Here is a 19,651-nt window from a genome sequence, read left to right as displayed (position 1 = left end):
TTAGAATATTTAAAGTTTAGTATATTTTAAGAGGCTGATCTGAACTGATTTAATCAGCGCGAGAACAACGCATGATAACGTTGTGTTCATTTCTGCTGCTCACCAACCAGCCGTGTTCATTCTTGTGAACTCGACGTCTCACAAACGTGGACTCAAAGATGAACTGATTAGAATTTGATCATCAAAGGTCACGGTAGCCTGGACATGTGATCGACTCATTATGAACCTTTCACACAACTGTTAATCAGTTAAGAGAGATGATGACATTTTCTATTTAAAAGGTCAGAGGTGAAACCAGACCATAGTGAAGTCACAGTGACTCAGTTTAATGCTGAATAACGTAAACATTAATAACGTTGATGGCCTCCACATCAGACCGTTAGGAAAATAAATAACATATTCCAACAGTCAGTCATTTCAAGACAAATGATGATATTTGCAGATTTCAGAATCTCAAAAGAATGATTATTAATATTATTATTATTTTGTCATTTATCATTTTAAATAAAATATTGCAATTCCAAAGTTAGCAGACATACATTACTAAATAAAAATATCTGCATGAAAGCGTAGAACTTTAAAGACACTAAGAAAAAATCATTTTTTCTTAGCATATTGTTTCAGGAGTTTTTAAACACCTTTAAACGACCTTTACCGTGAATGTGATACGATCAGTTGTAATAAAATAACTGAGGGTTTCAAAAATGCTTCTGATAATTAGAAAGTATCTGCGTTACTAAGTGCACACCAGCTTTCCCACAGGCCCTGAATGCAGCACTATCCGAGGGCGTGGCCAACTTCAGACAAGCAGGAAGAGGAGGCAGGGTGGGAGGAGGTTAAAGTGAGCCTGCAGGAGTAGGTGGAAAGCCTCCACCTAGCAGGAAACATTCAGTGGACGTTCAACAACAGAGACTCACCGTTGACCCTCAGCTCACCTGAACAGGTAAGAAAACCAGCGTCACCAGCAGCCTGGACCGAACCCGGACCAGTCTGAGCTGCTGGGTCTGTACTGGGTGTGTGTTCAGAGTTTTAAGTGAGTGTTCAAAGTTTGAAAAAGAAGCTTTTGAAGAGGTGTGTGTGTGTGTGACCCAGGTTAAGGTGTGTGTCTAAAGCTTTCCTGAATGTTTGTTTCTGTGGCAACGGTCTTACTTTTTAAATTTCCTTAAAAGAATCAACAACTTTTTTTACAGTGTGTGATCTTAGGTGTTCTGTATATGAGCTCCTTGTTTTATTGCAGAACAAATATTCAAACCCAGGCCCAGACAGCTTAAATGGATTCCCTCAGAATTTAGAGAGTATTTGGCAACTTTGAGAATTTCAGGATTTCTATTTCCTCTAAAATATTTAAAGTTTGTTGTTTTTAAAGTTTATAGTTCTTGGACTAGAACTATTCGAGGGTTCAACCTTATTTAAATGTTTTAAAGGTGACATACGTACAGCAGCAGGGTCAGTATATGTGAGTCACTGAAACCTTCACATTGCAAAATATCTTCTAATAAAGAATATGATTGAAGGTCAATTTCAAGCTTGCATTGTGAAATGTGTAACGTTAAGCTTTGTTGAAGTTTAATTGCTGATTCAGACCTCAGCCGCAGACACATTCAGAGCAGACTTAGAGCAGATTCAGCACATATACAAACTAATGGTCAGTGACACATTTCCTGTTAAATACAGGAAGTGACAAGAGGAGGTCAATAGATGACCCATGAGGTTGGGGTGGATAGATTCATTCATTCATCTTCTGTAACTGATTGTCCCGTGAAGAGTCAAGGCGGGGGGGCTGGAGCCTATTCAATTTTCAATTCAATTTTATTTATATAGCGTCAATAACAATACAAATCGTCTCAAGACGCTTGAGAGCTGTCATCCCAGCTGTCATTGGTCTGGAGGTGGGGTCCACCCTGGACAGGTCTCCAGTCTATCACAGGGCTAACACAGAGAGACACTCACACCTACGACCAATCTAGAATCACCAATGAACTTAACCAGCATGTCTTTGGACGGTGGGAGGAAGCTGGAGAACCTGGAGAGAACCCACGCAGACACAGGGAGAACATGCAAACTCCACACAGGAAGGAACCAGCCGGCTCATGGCTAGACAGATGTGTAGACAAAACATTTGACTTCAGCAGTAGTTTGTTTTTCTGTTTCAAAGAAAAGAGGAAGCGTTATTTAATCTATAAATAATGGCAACTCAGAATGTTTCCCTTTGCTTTAGTGCAAAGTAGAACATTATGAAATGTTTATATTTAATGAACTGCACTGATACAAAACATGTAATGAACAACTGGACATATCTTAACAAAAAGAACTGCAATTTCTAGTTTAGTTCTTGGTCTCACTGTTGTTTTATGTCCACAACTAAAACGCACTTTTATTGTGTGTCTAAAGGTTGTGTGTCTAAAGGTTCTCAGTCATGCAGGTCATGGTATTGTAGAGAACTCTACAAGTCCAGTTGTGCTTTTTAAACTCTTATTGGATAGTCACTTTCAATTTTTGCACTTTGCAAATTCATCCCGCGGGTCAGATTAGACCCTGTGGCGGCCACTTTTGGCCCCGGTGCTGTATGTTTGACACCTGTGCGTTAGACAAATAGACATGACTGTTAACTTCGTGTCATTCAGTGGTGGTTGTGTTCTGTTATATTTTAGTGATTAAATCAGTGACTCAACAACGACCACATCACCAGGCGTTCCTGATCGGTGTTTGACTGAAAGCTTGTTTGTAACTCCTTCAGTAATCCTGTAGTTGAATCATCTTTCCTTCTCCCTTTGCTGCAGTGATTGTCCCGAGGAACAAACCAACCACAGTTAAATCATTATAAATCTGCTCTGAACGTCTCACTGTTTGTCTCAAATGTTGTGTCCAATTAGTAAAACTCAAAGATAATTAGTTTAGAAAACTATAAAACAACAAGTCCCTGCAGCGTTCCTGATGGTTTGCGTTGAACCAATGAACAGGTTAGTTGTTGTTTTCACATGACCGGCTATAGCATGGAAGTGAGATTCCAAGAACTGGATGTTACGTCACCGCAGATGTTACCACAACACAGAAGATTAAAATCTAAACTCCTCAGAAATCTGAATGAGATTCTTAAAAGATTGAATCTGGATTAGGTCTTTGTTGACCATGCGTTGCTGTTGTTGCATTCAAATATGGGACAGTGGTTCAGTATCTGGTTGTGGTTTTGAGGAGTCAGGTGTGTCTGTGTGATGAGGTCGCACTCTTAGAGGGAGTGTTTGACAGAAGTCACTCTACCGGTCCGTCCACCTCCAGACGGGGACGAGCTGAAACAGACACAAGCCTGATCTTTGTAAATAACAGCTGCAGTCTAACAGTAGCTCAACGCACCGTCTTTGGTTCTTATGCTTCGGTTTTTGCCTCTTCTTGAGTAACTCTCTGTTTTAAAAGCTAAACTGAGCACTTGTTTTCATCTTTGTTCAACTCGCAGTGAATTTAACACCGGCTAAGTTTACATGGATCAGTGTTAGTTCAACCAATGATCAAGCAGCTTCTAAGCAGCTAAAGGCCTCTCTCACATTGGCAAATGTTAATGTTGATGAATCCACTGAACAACCATGGTGTGATGGACAAAGACACTGCTCTCCAAAAAGAACATTTCTAAACATCATGTGGACAAGACAGAAGACTATTGGGACAATGTTTAGTGGTCAGATGAGACCAAAGTAGAATAGTTTGGTTTAAATGAGATGAAACAACACTGCATCATTCCAGCATCAGAACCTCATCCCTCCATCAAACATGGGGGTGCTAATGTCCTGGTTTGGGCCTGTTCTGCTGCATCTGGACTAGGACGGCTTGTCATCATTGATGGACCAATGAATTCTGAATTCTACCAGTGAACTCTAAAAGAAAATGTCAGGACATCTGTCCATGAGCTGAATGTGAAGAGAAACTGGGTCATGCAGCAAGACAACGAGAACCAAGAAGACAAGTGGTTCTACAAAAGAACGGTTAAAGAAGAACAAGATGAATGTTTAGGAACGGCCAAGTCAAAGTCCTGACCTTAATCCAATAGAAATGTTGTGGAAGGACCTGAAGCAAGCAGTTGATGTGAGGAAACCCACCAAAATCTCAGAACTGAAGTGGTTCTGTTCTGAGGAATGGGCTAAAATTCCTCCAAGCTGCTTCCTCCTAGTGTGTTTGATTGGGTTCTCTTTGTCTTCTTTCAGGACTTGCTTTAAAATCTGCTGTTTTTACTCATTTTATGGACAAATGTAGAGAATTCTGAAGGAATAGTCGTGTCCTAAACTGCGTCCACATTGTGTGTCATATTTCCAGGACTCATTGTGTGTTCACACTACCAAAGGAACCAGGTCAAATGTGTCCCAGACCACCTCTACATGTGGACTGATACCAGATCATTTAAATACGTTTACACCTGGACTTTAACCGATCTGATGTTAATACGAGTTCTGAACAGTTTGTAACTCTGAGAAGTTCTCAGACACGCTGTGAACCATGTGTCGGTACCAGTTCATTTAAACTACAGACCGACTCATTCCACCAATCGCTATCTGACGCTTCCTCTGTCATTCCTTCACACCTGCTTCTCTTTGCTCAGACAATTCCTTGAATGCCTCTCATTGAATCGGCTCCTGAAGCAGAGATGAGGTTGTTGTCAGAGGCTGTATATTGATGGAGGCAGCATCCAGCTGTTTGCGTCTGGAATAACAGCTGTAACATTCTGCTCCATTAAAACTGATCAGCCCTGCAGGTGGTTTGAAATCATGTTTGTCATTAGTTACACTTCAGGTCAAGAGACAAGATATAATTTAAACCGTTTGATAAAAATTCTCACTGTACAGTCGTCATGAATAGAGATATTAGCTATAGAGGCCTGAACTGTTCTTTTTGTACCAGGCTATAAACGTGTGTGTTTTCTGTAAAGTTTAACTCATTGTTGGAGCCTCTACAGCAGGGGTGTCAAACTCATTTTAGTTCAGGGGCCACATACAGCCCAGTTTGATGTCAAGGGGGCCGGACCAATAACACAAAAGCGTATTTACCTATAAATAACGACATCTCCAAATGTTTCCCTAAACCCCACATTTCTTAAGAAAAAGAATTGCAATTTCTGTTTAGTTCTATGTCTCAGTTGTTATGTCCACAAATATGTGTGAACCCCTGGAACAGCAGTTACTTTTATTGGAAAAATTGCAGTTAATGTCTTCAATGTAATTTTTGCACTTCAAAAATTCATCCCGCGGGCCAGATTAGACCCTCTGGTGGGCCGGTTTTGGCCCCCCGGCCGCATGTTTGACACATATGCTGTAGAGGAAGGGCTTGGATAAAGTTTCTCTAGACATGACATTAGCATAAATGGAAGCTGCTACTAGCTAGCTAGTCGGCTAAAACTGAGCTAAATCCGAATATTTGCCAAAATTGTTCCACTTAGCTGCAGCACCTTGAAGTCTTTTCACTTGTTTTTCACTCGGCTTCGTTCTTTTTATTGCTCTGAGGTTATTTAGAGATTTAGATTCTACTGCTAGTCCTTCTTTAGCAACATGTTTTAATTTCTTGTTGATATAATTCAAGCAGTTTGATGAAAAAAATCTCCCCGCAGAGTCATCATTGAATGAAGAAATGAACTACTTACGCCAAAACTGTTCTTTGTGTTTTTGTAGCAGGCTGTTAACAGCTCGCTGACTCTTTGGAGCCTCTAGTGGAAATTAGAGGAAGTGCGAATGTTTGGCACAGTCGCATCTGTTTCTCTAGACATAACACTAGCATAAACTGAAGCTGCTGCTGCTGCTAGCTCACTGTGACAACTGTGAGCTAGCTAGTCGGCTGAAACTCCGCTAAATCCAAGAATTAGCCAACTGTTGTTTCCACCTTAACGCCTCTTCGCGGTTCGGCCTCTAATCCTTCCTCAGCAACATGTTTTTATCCGTCATTGGAGACAAACAGGAGCACAGTGGAAGGAGTAAACAGGTTTGTGTTGATGAGCTGCTGCAGAGCTTCAGGTCTCAACATGTTCTCCATCAGACCAGTCAGACCACTCACACATTCTCACTGCTGTCTGTGTGGACGTTAGCAGCTGTTAACGTTCAACTGCTCTGACCGAGTTAATGTTTGAAACCCTGCTTTGTTGTAAAAACCTGTGAGGCTGTTAAACATTTCCCTTGTTTTCTGTGAAGGGTCACTGAGGAAGGACTCGCCCTGTTCAGTCAGATTTCCTTTCACACTGTGCTCCATCTGTTCCTGGAATAAAACAAACATTTGCTGTTAGAGAATCTCTTCAGCTCTACTGTTTCTATTATTTTGTCCATCCCATTCAAAGAAGGCAGGCTCATACTTCTTCTTAGTGCTGTCACGTCTGTACATACAGGCCTCTTATTTACACAGTGACACAATGAATCTGAATCTAATGTGATCTCTATAACAGGATCACTATGACGTGTTTACAGCTCGTCTCGCTGCCGCCTGGTGGTTCAGTCTGAAACGTCTGCAGAAACCGTTTTAGTCGCTTTTACAACCAGAATAAATCTGAAGTCTGAACATATTTCATCCTGGTGTTCACTGTAGGATGAAACTGAACAGATAACATGGAGAGACATGTGGACTGGGACCCATGTGACCTCCTTCCTTTGGTAGTGTGAACACACAATGAGTCCTGGGTCACATTAAAGACCACCTACTCAACAGGGCTGATCTGTGGAAGAGGAGTTTAACTCATTCATTCAACCACTAGTAGATATGATCACATGAATTCAGTGATGTCTGTTCATTAGTTATGAGAGACTTTTAAAAGATTCTGGCCTTGGAGCTGAGAACCAAACTAAACCAGAAACTAATCTGAACTAGAATCAACTCAGGAAATGATTCAATATGAGGAGGAGGAGTTTGAAAACGTATCAGTGTGTTGTTCCCTCCTTCCATCCTCCCTACTTTTCCTCCTTCTTTCCTTCTTTCCTTTCTTACCTCCTTCCCTCCTTCCTTCCTTCTTTCTTTCTCTGCCTACTTCTCTCAGCCCTTCCTTATTTCCTTCCTACCTTCCTCCCTTCCCTCCTTCTATCCTTTATCCTTCCTACTTTTCCTCCTTCCTTCCCTTTTTACTTTCCCTCATTTCTTTCCTTCCCCTTTTCCTCCCTCACTTCCTTTCTTCCTTCCTTTTTATGATTACCTTTCTAATTGTGAATGGACATGGGCCTTCTGAGGGTGTCCTGTGGTGTCTGGTAACAGAATGTTGTTAGTGGGGGGGGCTTTGAGGGGAGGGGCCTCTGTGGATCATCCCACAGATACTTGATCAGTTTGGGATCTAGTGAATTTGGAGGCCAGGGGCCTCATGTACTAAGAGTTGCGTAGATTTCCTTCTAAATCGTGACGTAAGTTCAGATTTAGAAGCATTTCGAAGCACATTTCCTTTGTACATCCCAATCGAGCGTACCCGACTCCTCCCTGTCCACGCCCCTTTTAAATATGCAACTCCCCGTCCACGCCCCTTTTAAATATGCAAATTATATTTAAATTGACCCTGCACCTGAGATTCCCCTCTCTGTGCGATCAGAAAACGAAAACATAAGAATGAGTAAGACGGGAAAGAAGAAGAACTTCACAGAAAGCGAATTGGAGACGCTACTCACTGGAGTGGAGATGCGCAAAAATGTGCTCTTTGGCACGCTGCCACTATGGTTACTTGCATTTGCGCATCACGTATGATCTGTACACTGATCGAATGAAAATGTTTCCTGTTGACATTTACAAATTCATGCGATGGGGCTTTTATAGCAATGTATGTGCAGTCCATAGCTCCGATTACATTCAGAAAACCTCTGTCTCTCGCTGCAGATTGCTCTTTAATGTTGACCTGTTCAGATGCATTGTATGGGAATCTGATATACCTGGCTGACATGCGGATAATTCCGTCCCACACGGCTTGCATGGATCTGCTCAGGGTCGACCGGCACAGTCCCGATCGGTCGGAGTAATAGTTTTCACATTTATGACAGTTTCCCAGCATCACCTCTAAGTGTCGCCAAAGGATCGACATCTGTAGAATCCTACTTACGCCAGCAACGTCGTTGGCGTTGGAACGTACAAAGTTCCCGGACATTTCACTCTTGATACATCTGAACTTTTACGTGAGCGAGTACGTACGTAACGTTTTTGTACGCACGCAATGTTCGTACATGAGGCCCCAGGTAAACACCTTGTGCTGTTCTTCATGTTTTTTTTTTTTAGTTGTTCCTAAAGTGTTTTTGTGTATGTGTCTGTGTCAGGCTGCATCCTGCTGGGGATGGCTGCTGCCATCAAGGAGTGTCATTGCTATGGGGTGGGGGTGCCTGGTCTGGTCTAGGTGGGTGCTACATGTCTAAGTAACATCCACACCAATGAATGCCAGGTCCAGAAGTTTCCCAGCAGAACATTGAACTGTCACAAGATGGTTGATGTTATTCACTTCTCCTGTCAGTGGTCATAATTGTTGTGGCTGATCGGTGTATGTGTATGTATGCATTTTGTTTTTCATAGATCTGATTCTGACAATAAAAAAAAACTATAACATTTAACTCAACATGTTCCCGTTGTGTTCACCCTGCACCTCCCTTCAGTGACATGGTTCATCTTTTATCTCCACAGATCCAACCATGAGGGGGTGCTCTTCTTCTTCGTGTCCTCCCCTCCTCCTCCTCCTCCTCCTCCTCTCGTTCCTCACACTCTTCGTCGGGAGCGTTTCTGGATTCAGGATCTGTTCGTACAATGTGCAGAAGTTTAACTCAAAAAAAGCTGCAAACTACAGAGTGATGCACACTTTGACACGGGTACCACACACACTTCCTGTTTGTTTGTTTGTTGTGATTCCATTCCCTCTTCCATCTTTTTAGTTTTGGGACTTTCTATTTATCCGTAACGGCTAGTGAGTACAACCACTGCTGGAGCAAACTGAGAGTAACAAACACGTCGTTCATGAATTATCTGCAGACGATAAGCAGCCGTGAGTGAGTAAATCAAAGTGAAGGGTTCAAAACCTCTTATCAGAATCAGCGTCTGGTGGCACTAATTATTTTATTCTGAGTCACATTTACACAGAGGAAAAAATACCTCTGCATTGATTGGACGGTCCTCCAGCTAATCAGAGCAAAGAAAGTATGTGACGTTGAGCGATTAAGGTGTTATCTTCAAATGCCTGTTAATGGTTCTGGTCAATCACATGATGTGTTGGCAGTTTTCACTGAAATAAACAGAAACCAAGGACCACAAAACAAGAAATCAGTTTTTTATTTTGAATGTCTTTATGGTCATTGTACAGGTACAACGAAATTAAGGTGACCTGAGGTCCCCCTTAGGTGCCGTATTATTGGAATAAATAAATAAATAAAGGAAAGGAAATGTAAAAAATATGTACAAAACTATAAAAACTAACATGACAACCCCATTCACACATAATAAGAAGTCACTGTTATTGCACATCACATGAAATTATTGCACTTGTTTGCACATATGAAGTTATTGCATGGATGTATTGCACATTATGAGAATTATTGTATGAATTATTGCACAGTTCACATTATTATTTCTTTAATGTTTGAGTTGTTCAGTGTGATTATTGCTCTTCCATAGAAGCCATTCCTCAGTCTGTTGGTTCTGGCCTTCAGTGTCTCTGAACCGTCTACCAGATGGTAGCAGTTCAGAAAGTGAATGTCCAGGGTGGGTTGTGTCCTTAAGTATCACCTGGACCTTCCTCAGGCAGCGGGAGTTGTACGGTTCCTGTTTAACTATGTCTGTCTTTGACCTGGTTCCTCTGAGGATGGAAGAAGCTTCCAGGGTTCATTTCTAATCTGAGTCTTTGTCTCTAAAATAAATCAGATCTTAACATGTGAGAGTCTTTCCATCTTGTTCCAAAATCTGGATCATGTCTCCAAGTCAACAACCAGCTATTGATGGTTCTTTATTTAACCTTCAGGAACTATTGGTACAGTCGTTTAACTCTGTCTGTCTCTCTGCAGATCGTGTCTCGCTGTGACATCTGTCTCCTGCAGAACGTGGTGGACACGGACGGTAAAGTCATCCGAGCTCTGGTGTCTTCTCTCAACAGGTAACTCCCCTAAATGTTCTGTAAAACTATCAGCACCACATCCTCGAGTAGTTTCACAGTGAGCTCCCAGCTCCGTTCAGACACAGTTTAATTCCTAAGTAGAAAAAATAAACGAGCAGTATCAATCCACAGAAAGAAAAACACATGTTCCTCGGTTCCTCATTGTCAGATTTAACGATGACTTCTTCAGACGTTCTCAGGAGACGTCAGGAAACTTTTCAGAAAATACGTCATAATAATGTGAATAATAGTAATAATGTCTCTTGTTCTAATGAAAGACGGAGGAATGATGAGGAAGCACATGTTATATTTTGCCAACAGTGATTCTAAACCATGCACATTCATTAACCATGTGGTGATCATTATGTGTCTGCTGTCTGCCTCCAACAGGGGATCTGACAGGTACAGTGGATTTTATGAGCATGTCGAACATCATCTAATCACAATCAATCATCCTAATCACCTTTATTTGTCCTCTTTACTAATCCTCATCATAATAATAAGTAACACTTTATTTTGGATAGTTGCTGAGAAGCTGTTGTGGTGGATCAGACTGGAGGAAATTAAGGGATTTAAAGTTTAACCTTAGGGTTAAAGGCTATTAGAGGCACAGAATATAACTTGGAAACTGCTATCCTAGATCCATCAAACGTTTAAATACACACCTTCCAACAACTCAGTACCTCCGCACACAATTGGCTATTCCTTAAAACCAATCAGAGCGTGAGTTATGTGACTTATCTCTTTCTCTTTATGTTTCTCAAGACATCCCTTAATCATGGCTAATCGTCATCCTTTAAAGACATTTCGTCGTAAACTAATTCAGCTCCATGAAGCTCAGATGGCGCATACGACTACTGTTACTCTTCTGTCCATCACCACATTAAGCCCCGCCCCCAAATGATCTGATTTTTGTTACTGTTTAAAAAGAAGAATTTGGATTTAGTAGATGTTAGGTTGGAGCTATTGCCGAGAAATGCTACATGCTATGGACCTAGCTTTGAAGTTGTTCTTAAAGTCTTTTGTCTTTGATGGAAGTAGGCTAGCAGTTCCGCTCTTTATGCTAAGCTAGGCCTAGCTAACTGACTCGAACACATAGATGTTGGTCAGAACATAACCACTGTATTTAGAACAACTGGACAACACAGGATTGTCCAAACTGCCCTATATGAGGGTTAGCTGAGTAGACATGACAGAATAAAGTGTTATTTATTATTATATACAAGGGTTAAAGTGTGTTTTGTAATGTCAGCACTGATGTGGCAGGTACAAAACCTTTTAAACAACAGCAGTCACTTATAAAACAGGCATCGTATAATACATGTTCATCTTGATTTATTGATTGGTTTGACCGTTTAAGAAATACCACTTCTCTATAGAGAATCAGTTACTCAGTTATATTGTGTAAATGTTGCTCTCCTTTTCATCCAAATGCATTATTATTCCACATTATTCCAAAGCTGTCAGGGTCAGTGGCTGGAAAACGTGCACGCTAAAAATGTAAAAAAAATAAAATAAAATAGGACGAGTAGTAGGCCCTGTGGATCACCACGTCCAGGAAAATGGATGGTTTGTAGTCGGGTACCGTCCTCTATTAATTTAGCTCGAGGTGAAGTTCAAGAATAAAAATGATATATTTTAAAGAGACAATGGAAATAGAGTGGCTCTTAAATCGCCATGACTTTTAAGAGTATTGTTTTAAAAGCAAGCAATCTCTGAGTAGAGTGATATTTATTTAATAAGTTAAAGCAGGATTATTGCTAATATTCAGATAAACAAGTGATCCAATAAAAACACAATAAAGAAATAAAAGTAGTTAAACATGTTTTGTTCCTCAGACTCTGTGCTTCAGTAAAGAACAAGTCTTAGTCATGTGAGGTTTTAGTCCTCACATTAACATCCTGATCTCACCTGTCCATCTCTAAGTCCCTGTGTCTCCACCTGGTCTTAATATAAATGTGTCTCCACATGCGTCCCCAGCCAGCACTTGAGATCTGATCTCAGTTTGTGTGTCTGTAAATAAGCAGCGCCATCATGTGGTCAGTAGAATATTGTACCAGAAAACCAGAATAAAACCCAGAGAGACATCCAGGTGCTCACAGGAAAACTAGACAGTGGATTGTCATCTGGAAAAAAAGAAAAATCATTTTAAAACTTCCAAGAGAGGTTTGATCAAAATTATGAACTCTTTGTTCGTAAAATATTTTTTATTTTGATGTAAAGCTCCTCAGAGCCTTGGTACTTTAATGTAGTATCTATTATCAAAGTAATGAAGCACAGAGCCTGAAGGACAAAGTTTAACTCTCCAAACTGGTATCGTCTGAGGTTCATCCCTGATTACATCAGTGAGTCGAGGCTTTGCTGCAACCAGCTGTCAGCTGATTTCTTTCTGGCGATGTCTAACGGTGAATCATCTGATTTCCTTCATCTTGATTTGATTGTTGGTGAATGAATAATGAACAATCTCTGGTGGTTGGTGTCCAGTAATTATTTAGGTTAGCTGTTAGCTATCTGGCGATGCTAACGGGATAACTTGGGTTGTGACTCAACAAAAGCATGTCCCTCTGATAATTCTGGGTATCAAACACTATGATGATTGGATATGGCATTACTGTGTGATTAAAGTCTAAATCAATGTTGTTGTGCATGCGTGGATGTATGGGAAACAAGCAGGGATGCTAACTGAGGTACAAGTAAGGGTTTGTGGATGCGGAACATATATATGGGCTCGGGGAAGGTGTATGTCGACATGCAATGACAATAAAAGCATTCTGATTCGGATTCTGATTCTGCAATGCCAAAAAAGGAAAACAAAATGTAAAAATACCCAATTACAAGTAAAGCTTCTGTGTTTCAAATTATACTGGAGTAAAAGGACACAAGTTTTATCTGATAAATCTACTGTAACCATGAACAATATCTGTAAAAAAAAAAAATTCCAAATTTCAAGATTTCAAAGCTGATTAATGCATGCGTCAACAGCTAACACTAACAACTGTTCAACCAGATAACTCTAACCCAGATACACAAATTCAAAACGAACAGGTGGATAGAAACACATTGTTTAATAATATTATCTTTAGCTTCAGTGTTGCTATCAAATTTAGCAACATGTCAGCTCAATATCTTACTCAAGTACTTCAGTAAATATCACTACTTAAATTACTTTCCACTACTGGGCTGTCCCAATGTTTAGCTATAGCGTCATTAGCATGTAATTTAGCATTTATTGGGGCTGCATACACTTTTAATAAATGGTTTCTAAGAGTTTTTGTTTGCATTTATAGCCAAACATACTGTGTTTACATTACTAACAATGAGTTTTAGCATTTGGTTATTTCTTAATAAAGCTTCCTACAGCTGCATTATACTGTTATAAACCATTTCTTCAGTGTCTGGATGCTTTAAATGGGGTTTAGCGGCATTGCTAACTTCTGCGTTGTTAGCCAAAATGGTTTTCTAATCACGATCAGGTGAAGGGCAGCTGGTGAAAGCAAAGTTATCGTAATTTGACTCATTTAACATTTACCTGTAGGAAGCTTTGATAAACACTCATATTTACACTTTTTGTCCACAAATACACACAATAATTAATTTTTATGGGAATATTAAATATTTAAAGTTCTGTTTTGTTGGTCATAGTAAATTGGACTGATGTATAAGTCAAAAGATCAGAAAACTTAACCTAAATCAAGAAGTTTCTGTGGCATCACATTTGTTTTGACTCCAAAACTCTCTCATACTTACCTGGCTGGTTTAAAAACAAGAATTAATCATATTACTAAACATGTAATTGTCTGAATCCTTGAGGGCCTACGTTCAAATCCAGGGTTCTGGTGGTCGCAGTGGGACGTTGTGCATCTGTTTCTCTGCTTTTCAACGGTTTCTCTTTGTCTGTGTGTTGTGTTGAGGTATGACGAGTACACCTACAAGTCAGTGTCCAGCAAGAGTCTGGGAAAATCACCCAGCGACATGCAGCAGTACGTTTTCATCTACAGGTAAGACACAGCTGTGATCCTTGAGTAGCGCACACCTGGGGCATGGGCTTTAGTTTTGGAATTTTCCTCAGATATGACAACGACTTAGGCTTCGTGACAAGTGTTAGGGCGCTACCAACTTTTTTTTAACGTACATTTAATGCACGCACAGCAGTGGCGGTTCTACATTGAATTGCGCCCCGGGCGAGACCACCTGCGAGCGCCCCCCCCCCCCCACCCCCGCACGCGAAGAGAAAAGAACATCCATGAATTACAAATTTAAATAAACATGCCCTTACACGCTAAGTGTCTGTCATTAGACGCTATACTAATCTATCTTTCAGGGAGGAACAATTAGCTCCTTGGTTACTGCCTCGAATTCTATGCTTGCCACACTTTTAGTTATGACTGGTTAAACTACGTTTTGACACGAAATACAGTTGTAGTAAATGGGAAATGTTCATCTTTGAAACTACCTACAGATATGAAAATTCCGTTGGCTAATTACAGGACCCAACGTGATGGAAATATATAATAACTGAACTTGGAACAGTTTGTTGCAAAGCACAATCTTAAGGTGAAATTAGATCTGGTGTTTGTTAAGACGAATTACTGTTGTATAAGCATTGCAAGCATCGTAGCAAAAAGTCTAACAAACGTATACCACCAGTTAACATTAGCCCTTGATTCATGACATGATAATGTAATCACACAGAGAGAACATAGCATACCTTTATCTTTTCTTTTTCTGTCCATCTCTGCGTTTATTTGACACTCGACAATCAACAGATTTCCATCCTCCAACGTTGTCACTCACGACCAGAAGTCAAGGCTAAACCAATTCACCTTGGTGACCACATAATCGTTTTGTATTCCCTATTTTTATTTTTTATTTGGCCATTTCACACAATTCATGAAAACAAAAACATGCAGGAATTATAGGCTTGTATTTATAATATTATGAATGAAATGTGCGTTATATGGAAGAAAGTCAAGGTGTGACTGACTTTAGCCCTTTATACAGTGGACCCCCGTCCGTTGGGAGAGACCCAGAGGTGAACTGTCTCCACCCCCTTCTCACACACAGGTTCTGTGCACGGCACCTTATCAGGAAGCAGGGGCGCCTGCAGCTGCAGGGGGCGCCAATTTGCCAGTTCCCCACACAGATATGACAGATAATAGAAAACCATGTAGCGGTGCAGATTTATTTATTTATTTTTTTCTCCAAGTGCTCGTGCCGCCCCCCTTGTGTCATGAAAAAATGCCACCCCGGGCGGCTGCCCGGTTCGCCCGTGCCTAAAACCGCTACTGACGCACAGAGTTTGACAAATCGGGAAGTGATCAAAGCAACAGTAACTCAGTGGAAAGCAAGCAGATCCTGAAGTGTGCTCGTAGTAAATCATTCCCAGAGCAGATCTCAAAAGCAAACGTCAGCTACTGTAACGTTGAGATCTTAAACATGATTTGACGACAACGTTAGTTTCTCTGTGTCTTCGTAGACCAACACTGTTGTTTTAAAACTGCTTAAGGCAAGCAAGCAAACGAGCAGAAGTGGATAAAGAATCAGGTTTTATCTGCGTTTACTGTGGATGTGAACCAGTTTTAATTTCGTTGACGAAAAATCTTTGTCAACAACCATTTTTTTCCCAAGACGAGACGTTGACGAACTAAAACTGTAGCTGGTGATGAAATCTATGAAGACATTTGTGCCTTTATCTGTTAATGAGACGAGTCTAGAACGTTATTTGATGCGAAGAGACATTTGAATATCGGATCTATCTAATCTCAGGAAGCCGACGGTTCCTTCCAGCGTCACGAAAATGGATTTCGCTCAAACGAAGCATTTAATAAGTTCACAAAGAAGAAGGAAATGGCCTTAATCGACTTAATGACTTTACTTCCTGCATCACCTCATGTAGTTTGTAAAGTCACAACACATCCACGTGTTTCAAAATAAGACATTTCCTGGTAATACCCTTCAAAATAAAGTAATTCTCTCAACATAAATAGCATGCTCTGTTTAACTGGACTGCATTACCGTGCCTAGTAAATTTAAACCAAATAATTCACAACAGCCATAAAATGAGGTGAAGTTAGGATTTAAATGTCTAAAGAGAACTAATGTTGTTAGCTGCAGTTTGACTAAATGTAATAATTAAAAGTTGACAGAAACTCAGTGACTCTACGTCGACTGAAACTACGAAAGAATAAATCAAAACTGGCCGTCAGCTCTAACACTGATGTGAACGGAACAAGCTGCTGGACACTTTACACAACATTATTCTAGTTTGTTGTGTTATTAATTAACATACATTTGCAGAAAACAACATATTTGTCAACTCATAAATATCTGTTTTCAAGTTTTGCATTGATCTTGGGTTAAAGATCCAATCGGCTCCAGATTTAACAGCACTGAATGGCTTTGTCTCCTCCATGAACAGGAAAGAGACGGTGAATGTGACAGGTCAACACCAGTACCAGAAAACCCAGTCCTTCGTCAGAGAGCCGTTCGCCGTTTGCTTCCACAGCGAGAAAACCAGTCAGTAGACACAAAACACGACTTTTCATCTGTTCTCAAGTAGTTTTTATTAGAGTCAGCTGATGTCGATCCTCTTCATCTCTCTCCGTCCCGTTTGTCCCGCCCTGCAGGGATCAAGGATTTCATTCTGGTTCCTCTCCACTCGGAACCCAATCAGGCCGTTCAGGAGATCGACCGCCTCTACGACGTCTTCAAGGAAGTCAGCGAGAAGTGGAACAACCAGGTGAGGAAGTGGGACGCCTGTAGAAATGTTAGATGGGGGCTGTCGACGGCTACATGGATGCTGAAGATTTATCTGTTTTTACTTCTACTACTGGGTTATAGGAAGTACACAAAGATGTGTCATGAAAGGAGATTCGTTTTATTTGTCATCAGTTATTCACATAATTATTCACAGCTGGTCAGAAGTATGTCACTGAAAACGTTGTTGCTGACGTACACTAAAGTGTCGTCTACATATCGAGTGATTCTCTAGCCGTCCATCTCTCTGTGGCTGACAGTTGCTCTCTAGTGGACATCCCAGGCTTTGGTTGCCTAGGTAACCCTCATGTATATTTCTGAGTGATGCATACATAAAAATATTGTTAGTGGTTTGGTTGAAATTAGTTCAGTTTCACCCCAATGAGTCCTGGGTCACATTAAAGATCACCTAAAATAACTTTATTTCCATCTTGTTCCAACATCTGGATCATGTCTCCAAGTCAACAACCAGCTGTTCTTGGTTCTGATCCAGCGGTAGGTAGAGATCCATTAGAGGCAGCAGCTGCTACAATATTCTACTGACCACATGATGGCGCTGCTGATTTACAGACACACAAACTGAGATCAGATCTCAAGTGCTGGCTGGGGACGCATTTATATTTAACACCAGGTGGAGACACAGGGACTAACACACAGACTAGCGTGTTAGCGGCGTAATTAGATGACGCTGCCGACTCAGTCGAGCGCGAGCGTAGAAGCTAAAAAATAAAAAGCAGCTGCAGCACGAAGCCGTCTCGGCCTCAGTGGATCAGGTGGAAATAGGAACGGCACCGAGGAAACAGGTAGGCAGCAGCTGTTTCTAGAGGGGAACGAAAAGACACAAAAAGACACAAAGAGGAAGTAGAGGTTCCAGCTGTCTCTCCAGATATGAACGTATGAATGTGACGTTTTATATTTTCCTCCGTTTGTGTAGAATGTGATGTTTCTGGGAGATTTTCACGCCAGCTGTGCCTACGTGACCCGAAACGACAGGAAAAACATCCGACTGTACACAAACTCTAGTTTCTCCTGGCTGATCGGAGACAGAGCGGACACCACGGTCAAGGACGACACCAACTGTGCCTACGACAGGTGTGTGATTTTGTTTTCATTCATTTGGGGGAGAGGGGGACGGTTAAATCCTGTTAAGGTAATTAGGAAGAGACGTGTCTCCACCAATAGCTGGGAAGTACTCAAATGTTTTCACCAATAATAATTGTGATCAAAATTTAAATATAAGGTCAACTTGACGTTTTAAATGTGTTATTATTACACACGTAATGCTTCATGTCCTCACAAAGATATAAACACCAGTTTGTGTGTGTTTGTCAGGATCGTGGTGCATGGACAATCCTTCCTCAAGGAGATCAAACCGTTCTCCGGAAAAGTCTACAACTTCGGCAAAGACCTCCGAATCAGCAGGTCCAAGGTACGACCACCCGACCACCCACCGGACCAGACGATAGCTTAGTACATTTATATTAGTCACATGGTACGTGTCATGTGATCAGTACCGTACCGTGACGTTAGCGTGTCCTGCTAACTAGCTCACTGTCCTGTAAAAAAAAACAAAGACTGTAGAAAAAAATGGCCGACACGTCTCCTCTTCCTCCCATTGGTCAAACCGAGGCTAGTAACTGACAACCAGGTATGCTGGCGTTCCCACGGGAACAATGGCAACTGTCAATCATCATGATGTCACATCCTGTTTTCATAGCGTCAATTAAAACTTATAAAAAAATAATGGACTCTTGAACAAACAACAGTATTATACCAACTAAATAAAAGGTGACATGTAATTTAGTCCCACCCACTAACATAAAGAGGGCGGAGCTTATATGACCTATACTGCAGCCAGCCACCAGGGGGAGCTCCCCATGCTTTGGCTTCACTTTAGAGGAGCTGTCATGGCGTCCACTTTTCTTACAGCCTGTGGTAAAACCAATGTGATATTCTCTGTTTCTCCACCAGGTGGTGGAGGTGAGCGACCACTATCCCGTGGAGGTCAAGCTAAAGAGCTCCGGTCTCCTCCTTCAGGCCACGTCCCTCCTGACGCTGCTCGGCGTCTCTGTGATCGTCCAGTCCTTCCTGTCTGCTCTGTGATGGTCTGGTTGAGTCCTGGGCTGTTCGTCCTCTCTGGTTATTTTAAAACATGATGTTTTTAAATGTCTTGTTTCTGCGCCGGACGATCAAAGTAAAACCGAACTGAGTTAGAGATTTTTCTGTTCGTCCAAGTATAGTTTACAAAGTGCTGCTGGAGTGGACCTGATTCATCCTCCAACAGTAATAATGGAAGGGTGACGACAGTAGTGCAGATTGTTATCCTTCAGTGCAGGGAATTGAACCACCAACCTGTCGACACACAGACAGCTGAAGGAGCTCTTTACTAATGAACATTAGAAATACTGTGTTTCTTTCTGGTGAATCAGGATCTGATCATTTTTAGGGCTCTTCTTCTTCTTCTTCTTCTTCTTCTTCTTCTTCTTCTGCTTTTTCTTCTTCGTCTCCTCCTCCTGTACAGAAACTGATGTATATATTTGGACATATGACAGGAAATGTTATTGATCGTGTATTTTCTAATATTCAGTAAAGTTTTTTTCATGTTGGAATTAAAACGTGTAGTCATCTGTTGACCTCCGAGGCTGTAAAAAGTTTTTTGTCAGGACAAAATGTCTACAGGGGAGACACAAGAGTCGAGGAGGGACACAAAGGGACTGGAAAGAGATAGAAGTGGCTCAAAAGAAGCAATCTAATAAGAAAAATGATCATAAAATCATGTGAATTGTCTCTAGAGGGGGACGGAGTAGGAACTTTCAACTTTTATCCACAATTTAAAGT

At 41.1% G+C, this 19,651-nt stretch overlaps 1 protein-coding gene across 2 annotated transcripts; it reads left to right on the top strand.

Annotated features, from left to right (window-relative positions):
- Window positions 1-841: 841 nt before the first annotated feature.
- LOC311495008 (deoxyribonuclease gamma-like) lies at window positions 842-19,422 on the top strand. Of its 2 annotated transcripts, XM_084554290.1 has the most exons (10): window positions 842-943; window positions 8,602-8,783; window positions 9,969-10,057; window positions 10,448-10,459; window positions 13,969-14,055; window positions 16,476-16,573; window positions 16,684-16,796; window positions 17,748-17,905; window positions 18,146-18,242; window positions 18,785-19,422. In XM_084554290.1, the coding sequence occupies exons 2-10, from the start codon at window positions 8,610-8,612 to the stop codon at window positions 18,914-18,916; spliced, it is 960 nt and encodes a 319-aa protein (XP_084410416.1). In that variant the 5' UTR covers window positions 842-943; window positions 8,602-8,609; the 3' UTR covers window positions 18,917-19,422. The 2 variants fall into 2 exon arrangements, with proteins under 2 accessions (XP_084410416.1, XP_084410417.1); XM_084554291.1 differs by lacking the exon at window positions 10,448-10,459.
- Window positions 19,423-19,651: the final 229 nt, after the last annotated feature.

Source organism: Chelon labrosus (genome assembly GCF_963514085.1).
Source record: "Chelon labrosus genome assembly, chromosome: 10".
Taxonomy (NCBI): domain Eukaryota; kingdom Metazoa; phylum Chordata; class Actinopteri; order Mugiliformes; family Mugilidae; genus Chelon; species Chelon labrosus.
This window is presented reverse-complemented; position numbering and strand designations above follow the sequence as displayed.

Coding starts and splice junctions, on each gene's coding strand:
- LOC311495008 (XM_084554290.1), top strand. CDS start 8,610: ATGAGGGGGTGCTCTTCTTCTTCGTGTCCTCCCCTCCTCCTCCTCCTC. Junction 8,784..9,968: donor TGATGCACACTTTGACACGG/GTACCACACACA, acceptor GTCTCTCTGCAG/ATCGTGTCTCGCTGTGACAT. Junction 18,243..18,784: donor TCCGAATCAGCAGGTCCAAG/GTACGACCACCC, acceptor TTTCTCCACCAG/GTGGTGGAGGTGAGCGACCA.